The sequence below is a fragment of the Gymnoscopelus braueri genome, assembly GCF_963280865.1.
Source record: "Gymnoscopelus braueri genome assembly, chromosome: 1".
Lineage (NCBI taxonomy): Eukaryota > Metazoa > Chordata > Actinopteri > Myctophiformes > Myctophidae > Gymnoscopelus > Gymnoscopelus braueri.
This window is the reverse complement of record NC_137603.1, coordinates 46,063,220-46,078,217: the sequence shown is the minus strand read 5'-3', so window position 1 is coordinate 46,078,217 and position 14,998 is coordinate 46,063,220. Positions and strand designations below refer to the sequence as shown.

Here is a 14,998-nt window from a genome sequence, read left to right as displayed (position 1 = left end):
AAAAAATAAGAATACCTTTAAATCACTGCTTTTACATGCGAGTGGAAAGGGGTTTTAGTCATTAAATGGATTTCTATACAATAAATTGTGTCCATCCTTTCCAGCCCTGGGTCTTCTTTGGCAGTTGTTTCTACTACTCTATGGCATCAGTGAGCCTGTCATGGATGCTGTTAGAAATCTCCACAGGAAGCGCCCTGGCCCTCTGCAGCCTTGCTGAGCTACTTCCACATATCTCAGCTTCATCCATTTAATATGCCACATCTGCTGCTTTTTCAACCAAATAAACACTGCGCTGACAGTTGGTTCACTGTTCCAGGTCAGGTCTGAGACTGGCCCTGCATATCTCTGGTGGGACTATAAATTGCTGGCCTATGTCTTATTCACGTCTCTTAAGCCCGGGCTTTGTCTAGCTGCCCTAACTCAATAATAATGCCTTCTTGGCTTGTTCACCTTCACGCACAAACTCAATCTTGTGCATGTTCCTAGCGGGTAAAACATTTAAATTGTGTTTGTTTACCCTCAACCGCTTCTACCGGGACTTAAGCGCTCAGTTATGCCGTCAAGTGTATCGACCATGGCAAAGGCTATACAGCTCAGTATGCCTGACTGTCAGAAAGACTGGTGTTTCTGAGAACTATATGGAGTCATCACGCTAGCTGGTGCAAGATTCCGGGCTCAATTTAAGTGCACAAGTCGCTCCTAAAATGCCTGTAATCCTGAAGATGTGTCTGATTATTATGTTTATTTAACCCATTAAGGTGCCCTGAGGTTCCGATTGTACAAAATGTCTTCTAAATTCTAACAGTTTTCTGAAAAACTTATGTTACAATATCAGTGGTTCTCAAACTTTTTCACGTCAAGGACCACCCACAATTATACAGTATATATTTGGCCGCCGACTTTGTTCCAGGGACCTCCCCAGAAGCAAAGATTTGAGTTAAAAATATATATATTCAAAGATTTGCACACATTTTCAAGATTAAAAAAAAAAAGTTCATAGCGCAGCACTTGGTGCCGTGCTATAAGCTTGTACATCTGCTATTTTTTAGTAGCCAAAGACATCTAAAATGACACAGATGCGTTCTCGGATTGAATGGGTTAAGTGCACAAGTCGCTCCCACAATGCCTGTAATCCTGAAGATTTGTCTTATTTATGTTTATTTAAGAGAGCCCGATTCTACAAATGCCAGTAGTTTCACTACTGACACTTTCAAGACTTTTCAAATGTTAAAAAAATAGCAGATGTACAAGCTCGCAGCGCTGTGAGCTTGTATATCTGCTATTTGTGAATAGCTAATGCGAAAATCTAAAATCACACAGACGCTTTACCGGTTTTAATGGGTTAAGAATACATCTAAATAAAAGGAACAATAATTAAAACCTCCCTTCTCTCTGTCTTTCTTATTCTTGTTGTAGCTCCGTGTGGGGGACAGTATGGTGGATTAGAAGGGGTTGTTTTATCCCCTAACTATCCTCTAAACTACACTACAGGACAGACGTGCTCTTATTACATCACTGTGTCCCCACAGTTTGGTAAGTACACCCGTGTTGTGCCCACCAGGACCTTCCCTTCCATCTACCATTCATAAACCGCATGTTTTAACATCACACCTGTTGAATGTTATGGATGATTACCAGCCACGGTGAAGAGTTTTCTGACATTGATCTTCACTCAGCCCCCTAGTATTGAGTTATTAGTATATATTTACCAGACTACCTGTCATTGAAAGCAACAGGTTCTGCTAACAGACGTTTTTGAATATCGTTGCTGTCGGGCAAGAACCCAAAATTTCAACATTTTGTGAAATAGCCAATCTCCAAGCTCACATCGTGTCGCATCGTGAGCAGGGAGAGTTATGAAGACTGTGGGTTTTATAAATATTGAACCAATATATAGTATTAACAAGAGCTTACATTGGATCCATTGGAACGTTTTTTTTTTCCCATTTCCTGAAAAGTAATGGTTTTGGTCAAACAAGGTTTCTGCTTGACAGCAACATAGAGAATTTGGTAAGACTGTATATTAAGGACGCATCTATAATGCATTATGAGTGCATTTATAATGCTGCTATAATGTATAATTAGAACACTTGTTATAAATGTTTATAATCATGCATAACAACTTATAACAAAGACACTTTATAACTGACTAAGTTATGGCAGTTATGATGTGCTGTTCCACTGTGCTGTTTATAATGCATTATGACCAGCACTTATAATATGTCATAAACTTTGTTATACTGTACTGTAAGTTGTCATACATGATTATAAAAATGTATAAAGAATGTTATAATGCTTTAAAAGCACATTATAATGCATTATAAATGTGCTTATAATGCATTATAGACCCAACATTAATATACAGTCTTACCGAGAATTCTTATGATGTCAACTGAGTAACTTTTGTTCTCCTTATTTTTTTGTCTGTGTTTTCTATTTATCTCTCTTCTTCAGTGGTGTTTGGTCAGTTTGCAGTGTTTCAGACGGCGATGAATGACTCAGTGGAACTGTTTGATGGAGCCAATCAGAATGCCCGGCTGCTCAGTTCACTGGCTGGGTCGCACTCAGGTCAGTCTCCTATTGGCTATTCCTAATGGCTGTCAACAGTAACATGAACGATCATGCTATTGGATAATACTGCTGTTTAAGGAGAACTTCACCCATTTTCAACCTTGTCTTCATATAATTGGTCCCACTAATGCTCATTATAAGATGGTACCATTTCTTTCTACTTACTGTGTCTCAGAGGAGGCCTGGCTATGGACAGTTCAGAAACCTGCCTACCAGTGACATCGTCGGTAGGCGATGCGAGAACAATGGCTTCTATTTCAGTGTGCTATCTTTCCAGTAAGAGAAAGGCTGCAGATTATATTAGCTTGGAATCCCCATTGAGGATGTCATAGGCAGGTTTCTGAACTACAGCCCACCTCTGAGATACAGAGCAAGCTTAACAGAAATGGTACCCTAACCCTAATGAGCATTAGTGTGGACCAATTATATGAAGATACGGTTCAACATTGATGAAGTGCTACTTGAAGCATAGGGATACAATTTTCAGTATTCAAATGTAAGTATGTTTGGAAAATGTTCCTTTGTTCTGTCTCTGTCACTGTATCAATTACTGTTCTTGTTGTCGTGTTCTTTGAGTTCTTCAGATCCCCTGAAAGATATGTGATGAAATAATAGAAAGTGGCTCTTTGTGCCTATATGTAGCTGATAGCTGTTGTTATCACAAACCATTTGACAATGATATTTTCCAGCGCGAGCTACCTTTGAGAGATGAAATAGAGATATAAAGTCTCACCGGGGCTATACAACGTACTGTAACACTAATGGTTATCACAATCCATTCATTGTTTTTATCAGGGATCCTTCATGGGCTACCTCACAATGTACTTAAAGCTGTAACCACAATATGGGCAATGTTTTGAAACAAGATAGAATGGCAATATTGCCGTCAGCTGAGCTGGGGATTGATAAATGGGTACAAGATCAATGTGGCCAACACAGCGGCCCATGAGGAACAAAAGCATTATGAAGAAATATTGTTGGTCTTATATGTTGGTCTTACAGCGCATCAGCAGTACTCGGTATATAAAGTTTTGTGCTGTAAACTAATAAAACAGCTGGCCTGGATGTTTGTGCAAACCCAGCTTGTAACCTCTACTTTGGCAAATATAAAGTACGAGAGGAACAGATGTTAGTTTGCTACAGAAGTTATCTAGCCTACAGAAGTCCATATTTGCTTTCAGTTTGCTTTAAGCCGAACCAATTCCTAGTGATGTAAACAGCTTTTTTGTACTTCCTTTTAATATAGTATCACTATCCCTCTGAGACATACAGTACCAACATTATATTCAGGCTCAACTCTTTAATTTGTATTTACACTTGCATGTATTGGGAATAATATTGTTAAGGTACAGTATCTACGTTTGTGTATACAGTACCTTTTCTGAGCATGTAAATGCTTATTTTGAGAAACGTTTGCCAGGGTGTGTGTCTTAGTTTATAGAATTGCTACAGGAATGTATCTGACATTTTGGAACTCTGGAAAAGCATAGAAATGTTGCAATGTTTTGTCACTTCTGTCCCGCTAGCTAGTTGAAATGAAAGAGAAACCATTGTATATGGAATGGAATGGAATGGGCAGCCTGTCCCTGTACGTAGTGGCTTGATTTGTCCCTTTAGGCAGGATGTGTCACACCACAATAAGTAAGATACAACATAATGTTAGGGCTGTCTCATTAACTTGATACAATACACACTTGTGAGCACAAACATGCCCCCCCCAACACACACACACACACACACACACACACACACATACACGTACAGATGCATGCACATTGCACGCACTCAGCTTTCCATACGTTACATACATTGTTCCAGCAAATTGACTGATTATCCTGCTCACACACATACACACATCTATACATAGGCACACACACTTACACACATGCACATATTCATGCATATCACATACACACACCCTGACACAGCTAATGATGGTTCTAAATGTCAACCTAACTGCTCATTTATCACTGCTATTTGTGTGTGTGTGTGTGTGTGTGTGTGTGTGTGTGTGTGTGTGTGTGTGTGTGTGTGTGTGTGTGTGTGTGTGCGTGCGTGCGTGCGTGCGTGCGTGCGTGCGTGTGTGTTTGTTCATGCGCGCGTGCGTCCATGCGTGCGTGCGTGCATAATTATGGTTGTTTATTGTGTGTTGCACTTCATTATTGCAAGGACCGAAAAAAGGTGGCAATGATTATGAAATCTCCCATGGCACTTACAGTACATTTAATTGTTTTTGTGTATGAATGTCAACGTGTCTGTGTGTCTGCTGTTTCTGTCATTTATTGAATCTGTTATGTACTATATGTGTATCTTCCAGGAGAGACATTGCCATTGGCGACTTCAAATCAGATCATGCTGCGGTTCAGTGCTAAGAGTGGCCAGTCAGCTAAAGGCTTTCACTTTGTCTATCAAGGTAAAAGTCACTCTCTCGCGCGCACGCGCGCACACACACACACACACACACACACACACACACACACACACACACACACACACACACACACACACACACACACACACACACACACACACACACACACACAGCACCTTACGTGATTTGGAATTGGAAATAATCTTATTTTTTTCACACAAATAATGCACAAACAATCCACAATGGTATTGAATTCTAAGATTTAAGTTTGTTATGTTTTTCATATACTGTACCTATCCTTTATTTGCCCTGGGTGAGGGGAGTGATAACGGGACAGAGAGGGTGGTAGCTGATATCAGCCCATGGGCTGATACAGAAGTATCTGTGACTTGGAATGCTCTGGTTCAGCAGAGACAGCAATGCGATCCATTTTGCAATAAAGGAAATAAAATATGTCTCACATTATTCATAAAGCACGACTCCATTCACCTACAGTGTGCCCTGTAGCCACGGCAATGCAATGATTTATAACTGCAGTATACCTGTGACTGTCACAAGTACACCCTCCAAATGTAAATGAATAAGCACAGTTGGGGTTGGCCTTTCTCAGTATTGAAAACATACACACTCACAATCTTGACATAAAGACTGAGGGTCAGGCTTTGCTGACTGTTATGCAAAAAGATGTGCCACAGCACATGTAGGCTACAGCGGGATACAACATGGTGACTGGGGGGGGTGGGGATTTGCATTACGATACTGCTTGGTAAACAATCTCAGGCAACTACAAATGCTTATCTTGTATATACTGTAAAGTTCAACTTGTCTGTGGTGGTGTGTCAGTGTGTTTGTCTGTTTCCCGGATTGCAAATATGGATGTGCCTGATGTCAGCGCAAATCACCGTTGTTAAGCAATGGTTTCTGTTTAAGGAGACATCAGATCAGAGAGAGAGAGAGAGAGAGACGCATTGTAAAGTGATGCGTTATTAGTCCAATAACACAAGTGTGATGCCGAGCAATCTGTAAATGCACCGCTTCTGCTTGTATAATATAATGATTGAAAATAACAGTTGTATATGACACTGTAGCATTCGACTTTTAACACATTGGGTGCCAAAACCGTATATATACGGTTTTGCGCATACTAACGTTGAGTGCCAAAACCGTATATATACGGTTTTTTTTTAATATTTTTTTTTTTTTCCTTCACAGCAACAGGAAATATCACTCCTACAAGATTTAGACTCCAATCCACCTCCTGGTTAACTTATGACTTCAAAAACCTGTATCTCGGCTCCTGTGCACTTTTTTTTTTTACAATGTTAATTTAACTATTTTCAACTGGCTGCAACTATGGAATGGATTTCCGAATGTTTTAAATTTTTTCCCCCCAATTGTACGAGACCTGTATGTGTGTAATGAGGGGATCACCGTGAGGACGGTGATCACTGAAAATATTTTGTGACTACTTGAAAAAGGTTCAAAATGTTTAAAAAGTCCTGGCACTCAAAGTATAATATTTTAATAAACCTCTGGCACCCAATGTGTTAACATGAACTGACAATAGCTGATGGAGTTCAGCACAAGGGCATGTTTTATTGAATTATATGAATAATACACTAACACTGTTGTAATTATGGTGATTGTCATTCCCAGCTGTTCCTCGTACCAGTGACAGCCAGTGCAGCTCAGTTCCAGAACCTCGCTATGGCAGGCGGCTTAGTTCAGAGTTCTCAGCCGGTTCTGTGGTTCGGTTTGAGTGCAGTCCAGGGTATCTGCTGAAGGGCTTCAGTGCCATCCGATGCCAGGCTGTTCCAGGGGCATTAGCACAGTGGAACGCGTCTACGCCATCCTGTATAGGTACGTTCTGACTGACTGGTTCGCTGGCTGTCCACAAACGACCCCTACATACAGTAGAACTTAAAATAATAATGTGTACAGTATGTGCAACTGCATCACTAAAAACCACTGTATTTTTAAATTGTTGTTGTGCTGTAGTTATCCCAAGAGGCATGTGGGTATATTTGGGGGGGGGCAGCTTAAATAAAAAAAGATGCCTAGATTTATCTTGAAATCTAGCATTATATAAGCTACAGTGATGGAAGTAGCTTATATAAGTACTGTAGTGATGGAATACTGTATACCCAGCAATGCCCTTAGCTTGAACTAAAGTGTTTCTACTGTTGTGAGTTATGACACACCTGTACAAACTAATGTATTTTTAATTTGGTACCTTGTTGTCTCCTGCATATCAAAATGTCAGCCGCACTGTGCCATGTTTTGCTCATTTATCACCGCTCTGTCAGTTGCATGTACAGTACTGTATGTGTGTGTGACGTTATCTTGTGATTTCTTAATATCACATCATTTCAGGGCTGTAAACACAGCTGTTCATTCTTTAGGAAAAAAATTTAACAGAAGCTGTTGTAAAAAGCTGGTGTGAAGATAAGAATGACCTTTATATCGTAGCTTTCCAGAGCTCCATTTGAATACGTTCAACTGCCAATTTAGTTCATTACACAAATTACGTAAGATGTGATAAGAACCCTTTTCTGTGTCTCGCCCATAGGGGTAGTTTGATCTCCATAATTTCCCCAGACCATTCAGAAGCCTTCCTCGTGCAATCTTAAAAATCAGCAGACTATTATTACGTTCACGATTGAATGGACTTTTCTATTTTGTTTCATTTACAGTTCCCTGCAGCGGCAATCTGACTGAACGCAGAGGTACAATACTTTCTCCCGCATACCCCGAGCCTTACCCAAATAGCCTCAACTGTCTGTGGAGGATCCATGTCAGTGAAGGTGCTGGCATACAGGTAATCATAGTTATACATTTGCCCATATACAGCACATATTAGGCCTACTATATATTACGTGGTGGGGGGGGGGGGTCTTGTCTGGAATGACCAAACCTGTCTACCGATGATGATTTCATTGGTAGGCAGGTTTTTGGCCCACCTCTGAGACACAGAGCGAATAGACAGAGCGAGAAGACAGAAATAGCCTTATAATTATATTATAGTAATAATTATATTATTGATTATATTATATGAAGATAAGGTTGAACATGGGTAAAGTATTCCTTTAAGTAAGTACCTGCTTTCAAAAATACTTAGGTACAAAAGTACAAATTACAAGTACATTTTATGTTAATTATCCATACATTGCTGTATTGTTTTCATGATGCATTTACAGTACCCTGGAACTCTCTGAAACAAACTAATGAATGCACTGACTTGCTTGTAGAACACAAATGATGTATAGTAAATGCTATACTAAATCATCTTCCTTTGTTTTTGCTGTTTTTATTATTCTTTGTTCAGATCCAGGTGATGACATTTGCAACTGAGCATAACTGGGATTCTCTTGAAATCTATGACGGAGGAGACATGACGGCTCCTAAATTAGGATCATTTTCTGGTAGGGCTATACTGTGTACACACACACACACACACACACACACACACACACACACACACACACACACACACACACACACACACACATAATAGTCTTCTCTTTTTGAGTGTGGACACACTCCTACAGACGGGTACAATGGAATGAATGGAATGTGGGCGTGCACTCCTCTTTATATAAATAGGTGGGCGTGGCTGTGGTAAAAAGGGGGCGGGTTTGGTAAAAATGGTCGGGAACACGTCATCATTGGTTGGCCGTCCACCAATTGGTTGTGATATTGCCCTGACAACCAACAACAACCAATAAAACCCATGACTGTCCCTTCAGGCTATAGAATCTATCCTCCTGTTATCCTCCTTGAGATGGGTCCACAACATGCTAGTAGCCCCTCCCCGTTTCACTTCAAACACAGACGGACACACACACACACACACACACACACACAGACGGACACACACACACACACACACACACACACACACACACACACACACACACACACACACACACACACACACACACACACACACACACACACACACACAGTCACACACGCAACACACACTCCCCCCCTTACTTGAAAGCACTAATCATATTGGTAAGTCAAATATACAACGTGCAGCGCTTTAATAGCGTTCATTTATATATGCCCTGTATGCTGTGTTTGGCCTTCATGTAATGTATTGTTGGACATTAGGCAGTGCCGACTGCAGTCAGTGGTTTCTGAGAGAATGTCACAGCTGATGTGTGGCACAGAGGGCTTACAATGATGATTAACACTTTCCCCGTGACGACGGCTCTAATAATAATAGGCTAATTGCAAAGCACTGCAATTATGTCTGATAAAACAATGTTGTTTTCTATCAATGCATTCGCGCATTACACACAACGCATACGTCTGCTGACTGCTGGTGTTCGACACACGCACGCACACAGTCACACTTTTTTGGAGAGTGGAGGAATTTTGCGCTACGCTGCTGACCTCACGTGAATTAATGTCTCCCTTAGCTGCCAGATTCATATTAGATCTTAGTTGGAAAGCTGCAGTGGCATCATCAGAGTGTTGAACACTTCTCCATCGTATGTGTGTGTGCGTGCGAGGTGTAGCGTGCGTTATGTGTTTGCCAGAGGTGTGGTATTTTGGTTTGTCTGACAATGGATATACTACCTATGGATCACACGACGATCGTCTGTCACGACCATCATGGATGAACTTCAACCTGGTGTTTGCACTTTCTCCGTTTACGGCCCTACATCTACATAAACGTTCAGATTTCAAATATAAATTGCTTACCTCATGGCCACGGACGTACTAATTATGTGCCGTTCCTCAAAAGTATCCGTTTATTACGTGTTGTTCAATAAAAAACATTTTAATCCGATCGACGGCCATTTCCTCATAGATTTAAGGCCTTTACAGACAGGGTGCGATTAGTCAATCAGTTTTTACCGCATGTGAAAAGACGCACGAATCGAACTGGGTTCGATTGGAAAAAAACGCATCGCAGCATAAATTCGGAGCCGGTGTGCATGAGGTCATTGAAAACCATGTGTTCATTTAAAAAAAGATATTGTCCGTTTTTTCCGTGCGAAAAATCGCACCCTGTCTGCAAAGGCCTTTACAATGTATCAGAGTGCAATACACCTCCCAACCGATAGGGTCGCTTAGTTGAAAGCATGGAAAAAATTCGGAGAAAGAGGCCACTGATCGTATTAAAATGCTTTTTATTGAACAATACGGAAGACACGGGTACTTCTGACGGCCCGTACATAATTGTAACATCCGTGGCCATGGGGTAAGCACTTTATATTTGAAACCTGAACGTTTATGTAGTACTACTACAGTACTAGGCTAATGTTAACCTTGCTAGTTATAGTGTTATGTGCACACTACAGTAGGTCTATGTACATTATATGAAGGCCTGTTATGTGCGCAGTAGGCCTACCTTTTTTCCTTCTTTTTATTTCCCGCAGTGGAGATGGTGACATTACATTAAGACATTATAATGCTATGCTTTTATTTGTTGTTGTTGGTGCAGAATTGTAGCCTATACTTGTAGCCTTTTTCAAAGCACTTTCACTGTGTTGTTGTTTATTGTATAGGTGAGCATTTGCTTGCTATATACAGTGGTGTTGAAAAGAAAATTGACTCCACTACAATTACAATTATTATTGTTGTTATTATTATCATTATTATTATTATTACTACAATTGTTTGAAAACTTTAGTTACTAGTTACTTTGTAGATTTCGATTATTATTACAAAACTTACATTAACCACTTCACCCCTATATACATAGTCCATTCGAAAATAGCCGATCTACAAGCTCACAGTTCTTTGTCGTTCTTCCGTGAGACACTCACTATGGGAAACAGCGCCATCTGGCGATGCAACAGAGCTACACACAATACGCTCCCATAGTGAGTGTCTCACTCCAGAACTAAAAGAACCGGGGTTACATACGTAACCTCTAGATCTTGTTGATCTGCTATTTTCAAAAGATGTCATACATTTGACAACTTGTGAAATGGGACATTCTGCATAATGAGTAGCCTACTTTCTAGTTTTGGTACTTTTAGACATTTTTGTACTTTTACTCATTTTTTATTCCGGACTTTTACTTGTAACAGAGTATTTCTAGATTTTCTAGATTGCAGTATTGATACTTTTACTTAAGTAAAAAATGTGAATGCTTTTTCCACTGACTGTATGTCCATGTCCAACCACGAGGTTAGTGCCAGGGACCACCATATAACATTTGTGGTGTTGTTGTTGTTGTTGGTGTTAAAAAATGGTGTTAAAAACATTCCAAGTTTTTCACAAAGTCAAACGTTTTTGTAAATAGCAGATCTACAAGCCCACAACGCGTCACACACTCTCACATTGGATAATATGTTATCCAATTAATTCTTGTTCTTTTACAGACTGTAACCTATATACTTCATTGTAGTAGGCCACAGAAATTAGTCCATCTACAAGCTCACAAGTATAGCTTTGATGTGTTCTGAGCTTGTAGATCTGTTATATTTCCAAAATGTTTGCCCCAGAATAAAGGGAGAGGGAGGAGGAAAAGGTGTGGAAAGTTATTCCTGAGAGGTGGGGGGGGGGGGGGGGGAAGGGGGGGCACAGAGAAGTAGAAGAACAGAGAAAGAGTGAAAGAAAAAAGAAGAGAAGAGAGAGTGGGATGAAGGATGGTATAACCTTTAACAATCTCCCCGGAGGATTTCCCTGTGACCTGCCCCAAGCACTATGCCTGTCACAGTGTCACACACACCTGTCACCACAAACACACGCACACGCACGCACGCACACACACACACACACACACACATGTGCGCACGCGCACACACACACACACACACACACACACACACACACACACACACACACACACACACACAGAAGGTAGAATGGCAACAGGGAGCTTCCCAGTTAAACCAGTGTCTTCTGCCAGTGGGGCTGCTGGAGGCTAGAGGGTGATTCATACTATGTTTGTGAGTTTATAAATCGTCTATTTACGGTGCGCGGCATGGCGCGTAATTTCATTTTATAGATTTCTTTGGCTATTAAAAAACATATATCTTACCCTCATTTTCTGAGTGTTTTATGTGGCGTTTTATTTAGATATTTTCTTTTTTTACCAGACAAAAGTAAGTAGTTGAAAATACAGCAACTGTGATCTGATACAGTGTCTTTCTGTCTGTCTGTTGCTACAGGAACCACGGCTCCCGCCCTCCTCAACTCCACGTCCAATCAGCTCCTCCTGCACTTCCAGAGTGACATCAGCGTTGTGGCAGCAGGCTTTCACCTGGAGTACAAGAGTAAGCCAAACCTTTAGTACGGGGGTCTTCAACGTTGTTCAGGCCAGGGACCCCTTAGCTGACAGAGAGATGAAGCAGGGACCCCCACTATATGTTGTATTGAACTGTGTTGCAGACTTTTTCATACAGTAGATTTCATAGCTTCATAGACTTGTTTGACAGCACTATCTTTTCTATAGGGCATAGCAGTGGCGGCCATTCTCTGGTTCCACTCAAAAAAAGCCAATGCATTTTTCCCATAGAGATTTCCAAAAATATTTATATCAATTATTTGAAGCCTAGAATCAAGGCATCCAGGGTCCTGCTGAATCATGACCATAAAACATTTGATTATGTGAGAAAAAAACATTGATAACCGTAAAACAAAGGGTATTTATTTAATATAGTATATCATATAATCAAATATTCAAAAAATAATTATCACAGAATAAAATGTTTTATGGTCATGATTCACCAGGACCCTGGATGGCTTGATTCTAGGCTTAAAATAATTGATATAAATATTTTTGGAAATCTCTATGGGAAAAATGCATGGACTATTTTTCAGTGGAACCAGAAAATGGCCGCCACTGCTATGCCCTATTAATGTGTTGGATTCATGTTCATGTGTATTTTCAGACAGTTAACCTTTTAAACCCTGAATATTTAGTCAACTTGACAGTTGTTAGTTTAGTTCTGTACTTACTCTTTATCCTTCTATATCAACTCTCCGAAAATAGCAGATCTACAAGCTCACAAAACCTCACAGCGCGAGCCGTTGTGAGCTTGTAAATCTGCTATTTTCGGCTAATGTGCCCATCTCACTAAGATTTGGCGGACCCCCTGTTGTTACTCTGAGGACCCCCCGTTGAAGACCCCTGCTTTAGTAGATACATGTACTCGTGTGCACACACACACACAGACAGACAGACAGACAGACAGACAATACTTATATAAGCTAAGCATGTGATTCTCAAACTCTTGAATGTCAAGGATCCCCAGTTTGATATCCATTCACTCATTTATCTGTCAGTTGCATGATGTGTGTGATGTAAATCGTTGACGTACTGATAAGTACATTACATATGTTTTAGCGACATTAGGCCATGTACATATGTTTTAGGCCATGTCTCTGAGATTTTTCCATAAAGGTCAACATAGATCTCAGAGTCAGTATTGCACTCTTAGTTTCTAATAATGTGATAATGTATGTTCTGAAAAGCAGGAGCCTTCTTGTCTGAGTGTGCCCCTAATATCAGCAACAAAACAAATGAAGCCAGTGTAATGATTTTGACTTAAATTCTGACATCGACTAATGGTGGTGTACCTGGATGGAGGGAGGTGTTTAACCACTCAAATCCTATACTTAGTTGACCGTATGCCCATGGGCCCTGTACTTATATGACGTATTTCCTTGGGCTATACAAAATATATTTGCCAAAAATAACACTGTGCTGCAATGCAACATTTTGTGAGCTTGTAGATTGACTATTTTAGGTGAATGTTCCCCCCATAATAGGAATGCTAGGGTTCAAGTGGTTAACGGAGAGGCGGCCATAGCTGAGTGGGTAGAGAGGCCGTCTGGGAAACAGAAGGTCCCTGGTTCATGCCCCAGCCCCGGTCTACGTGTCGGAGTGTCCCTGAGCAAGGCACTTACTGTTACCCTTAACTGCTCCCCGAGCGCTGAACTCATAGAGTTCACTGCTCCTAATAATTAGCATGGGTAAATGCAGAGGACACATTTCACTTTTGTGCAAATATACAGTGACAAAGATACCACAAAGGAGAAATTATGATTATTATTAGAGGTGTACTGGGATAGTAGAGAGGAGTGTAGCAGTGATGTACTGGTAGAGAGTAAAGTATAATAGTGGTATTCTGGTAGTGAGTAATAGTGCAACAATGGTGTACTGGTAGTGAGTAATAGTGTAATAGTGATGTATTGGTAGTGAGTAATAGTGTAATAGTGATGTATTGGTAGTGAGTAATAGTGTAATAGTGATGTATTGGTAGTGAGTAATAGTGTAACAATGGTGTACTGGTAGTGAGTAATAGTGTAATAGTGATGTATTGGTAGTGAGCAATAGTGTAATGACTTCCAAAAGGCTTTTGACACCATCCACTGGGGGAAACTCATGAACATTCTCCGGGCCTATGGAGTTCCTGAGAAGATGGTTCAGATGATAGAAACAAGCTACAGCCAGACTTGAGCTAAGGTTCAAACCCATGACGGTGACACCAAAGACTTTAAGATCCTAGCGGGCGTCCTACAGGGTGACACTCTGGCCCCCTTCCTGTTCATTATTAGATGGACCATGCCCTGAGACTCACAGTCAATGGCAGAGAAGAAGCTCTGGGGTTCACTCAGGTCCCGAGGAAGTCAAGGCGAGTACACCCCATCATGATTACTGACCTCGACACAGATGACATTGCCTTAGTCTCGGATACAGCAGAGAAAGGAAGGGAACTACTACTGGCAGTAGAAATGGAGTGCAAGAAGATTGGCCTCAAGCTCAACACCAAGAAAACAAAAGTACTGACAGTTAACACTGAGGACAAAACCATTGCCACTGTGGACGAGGCAGTCGAGGACATCAAATATCTCGGGGGCCTGGACTGCTTCAACGGAACAGGACCTGAAGGTCCTTGGGCACTTGCCTGGAATGCCTTGCATGGGATGGGAGAAGACCTCAAGAGGCGGCTGTTCGTAGCTACAGTGGAGTCAGTATACTGCTGTATGGGGCTGAGACATGGACCCTCACAGCACAACAGGAAAGGGCCCTGGATGGAGTCTACACAAGAATGCTACGAATGGCACACTCCTCTAGTCTACGGG

At 41.0% G+C, this 14,998-nt stretch overlaps 1 protein-coding gene across 1 annotated transcript in view; it reads left to right on the top strand.

Annotated features, from left to right (window-relative positions):
* The window catches only part of LOC308074200 (CUB and sushi domain-containing protein 1-like), a gene marked incomplete at its 3' end in the record, with an annotated part of 656,606 nt that overhangs the window by 540,015 nt on the left and 101,593 nt on the right, over positions 1–14,998 (top strand). Inside the window, exons 33-39 of the mRNA XM_080413541.1 lie at positions 1,417–1,533; positions 2,455–2,568; positions 4,889–4,984; positions 6,599–6,802; positions 7,636–7,760; positions 8,268–8,364; positions 12,079–12,183. Coding sequence (XP_080269667.1) covers positions 1,417–1,533; positions 2,455–2,568; positions 4,889–4,984; positions 6,599–6,802; positions 7,636–7,760; positions 8,268–8,364; positions 12,079–12,183 — 858 coding nt within the window. The remainder of the gene's footprint in view (positions 1–1,416; positions 1,534–2,454; positions 2,569–4,888; positions 4,985–6,598; positions 6,803–7,635; positions 7,761–8,267; positions 8,365–12,078; positions 12,184–14,998) is intronic.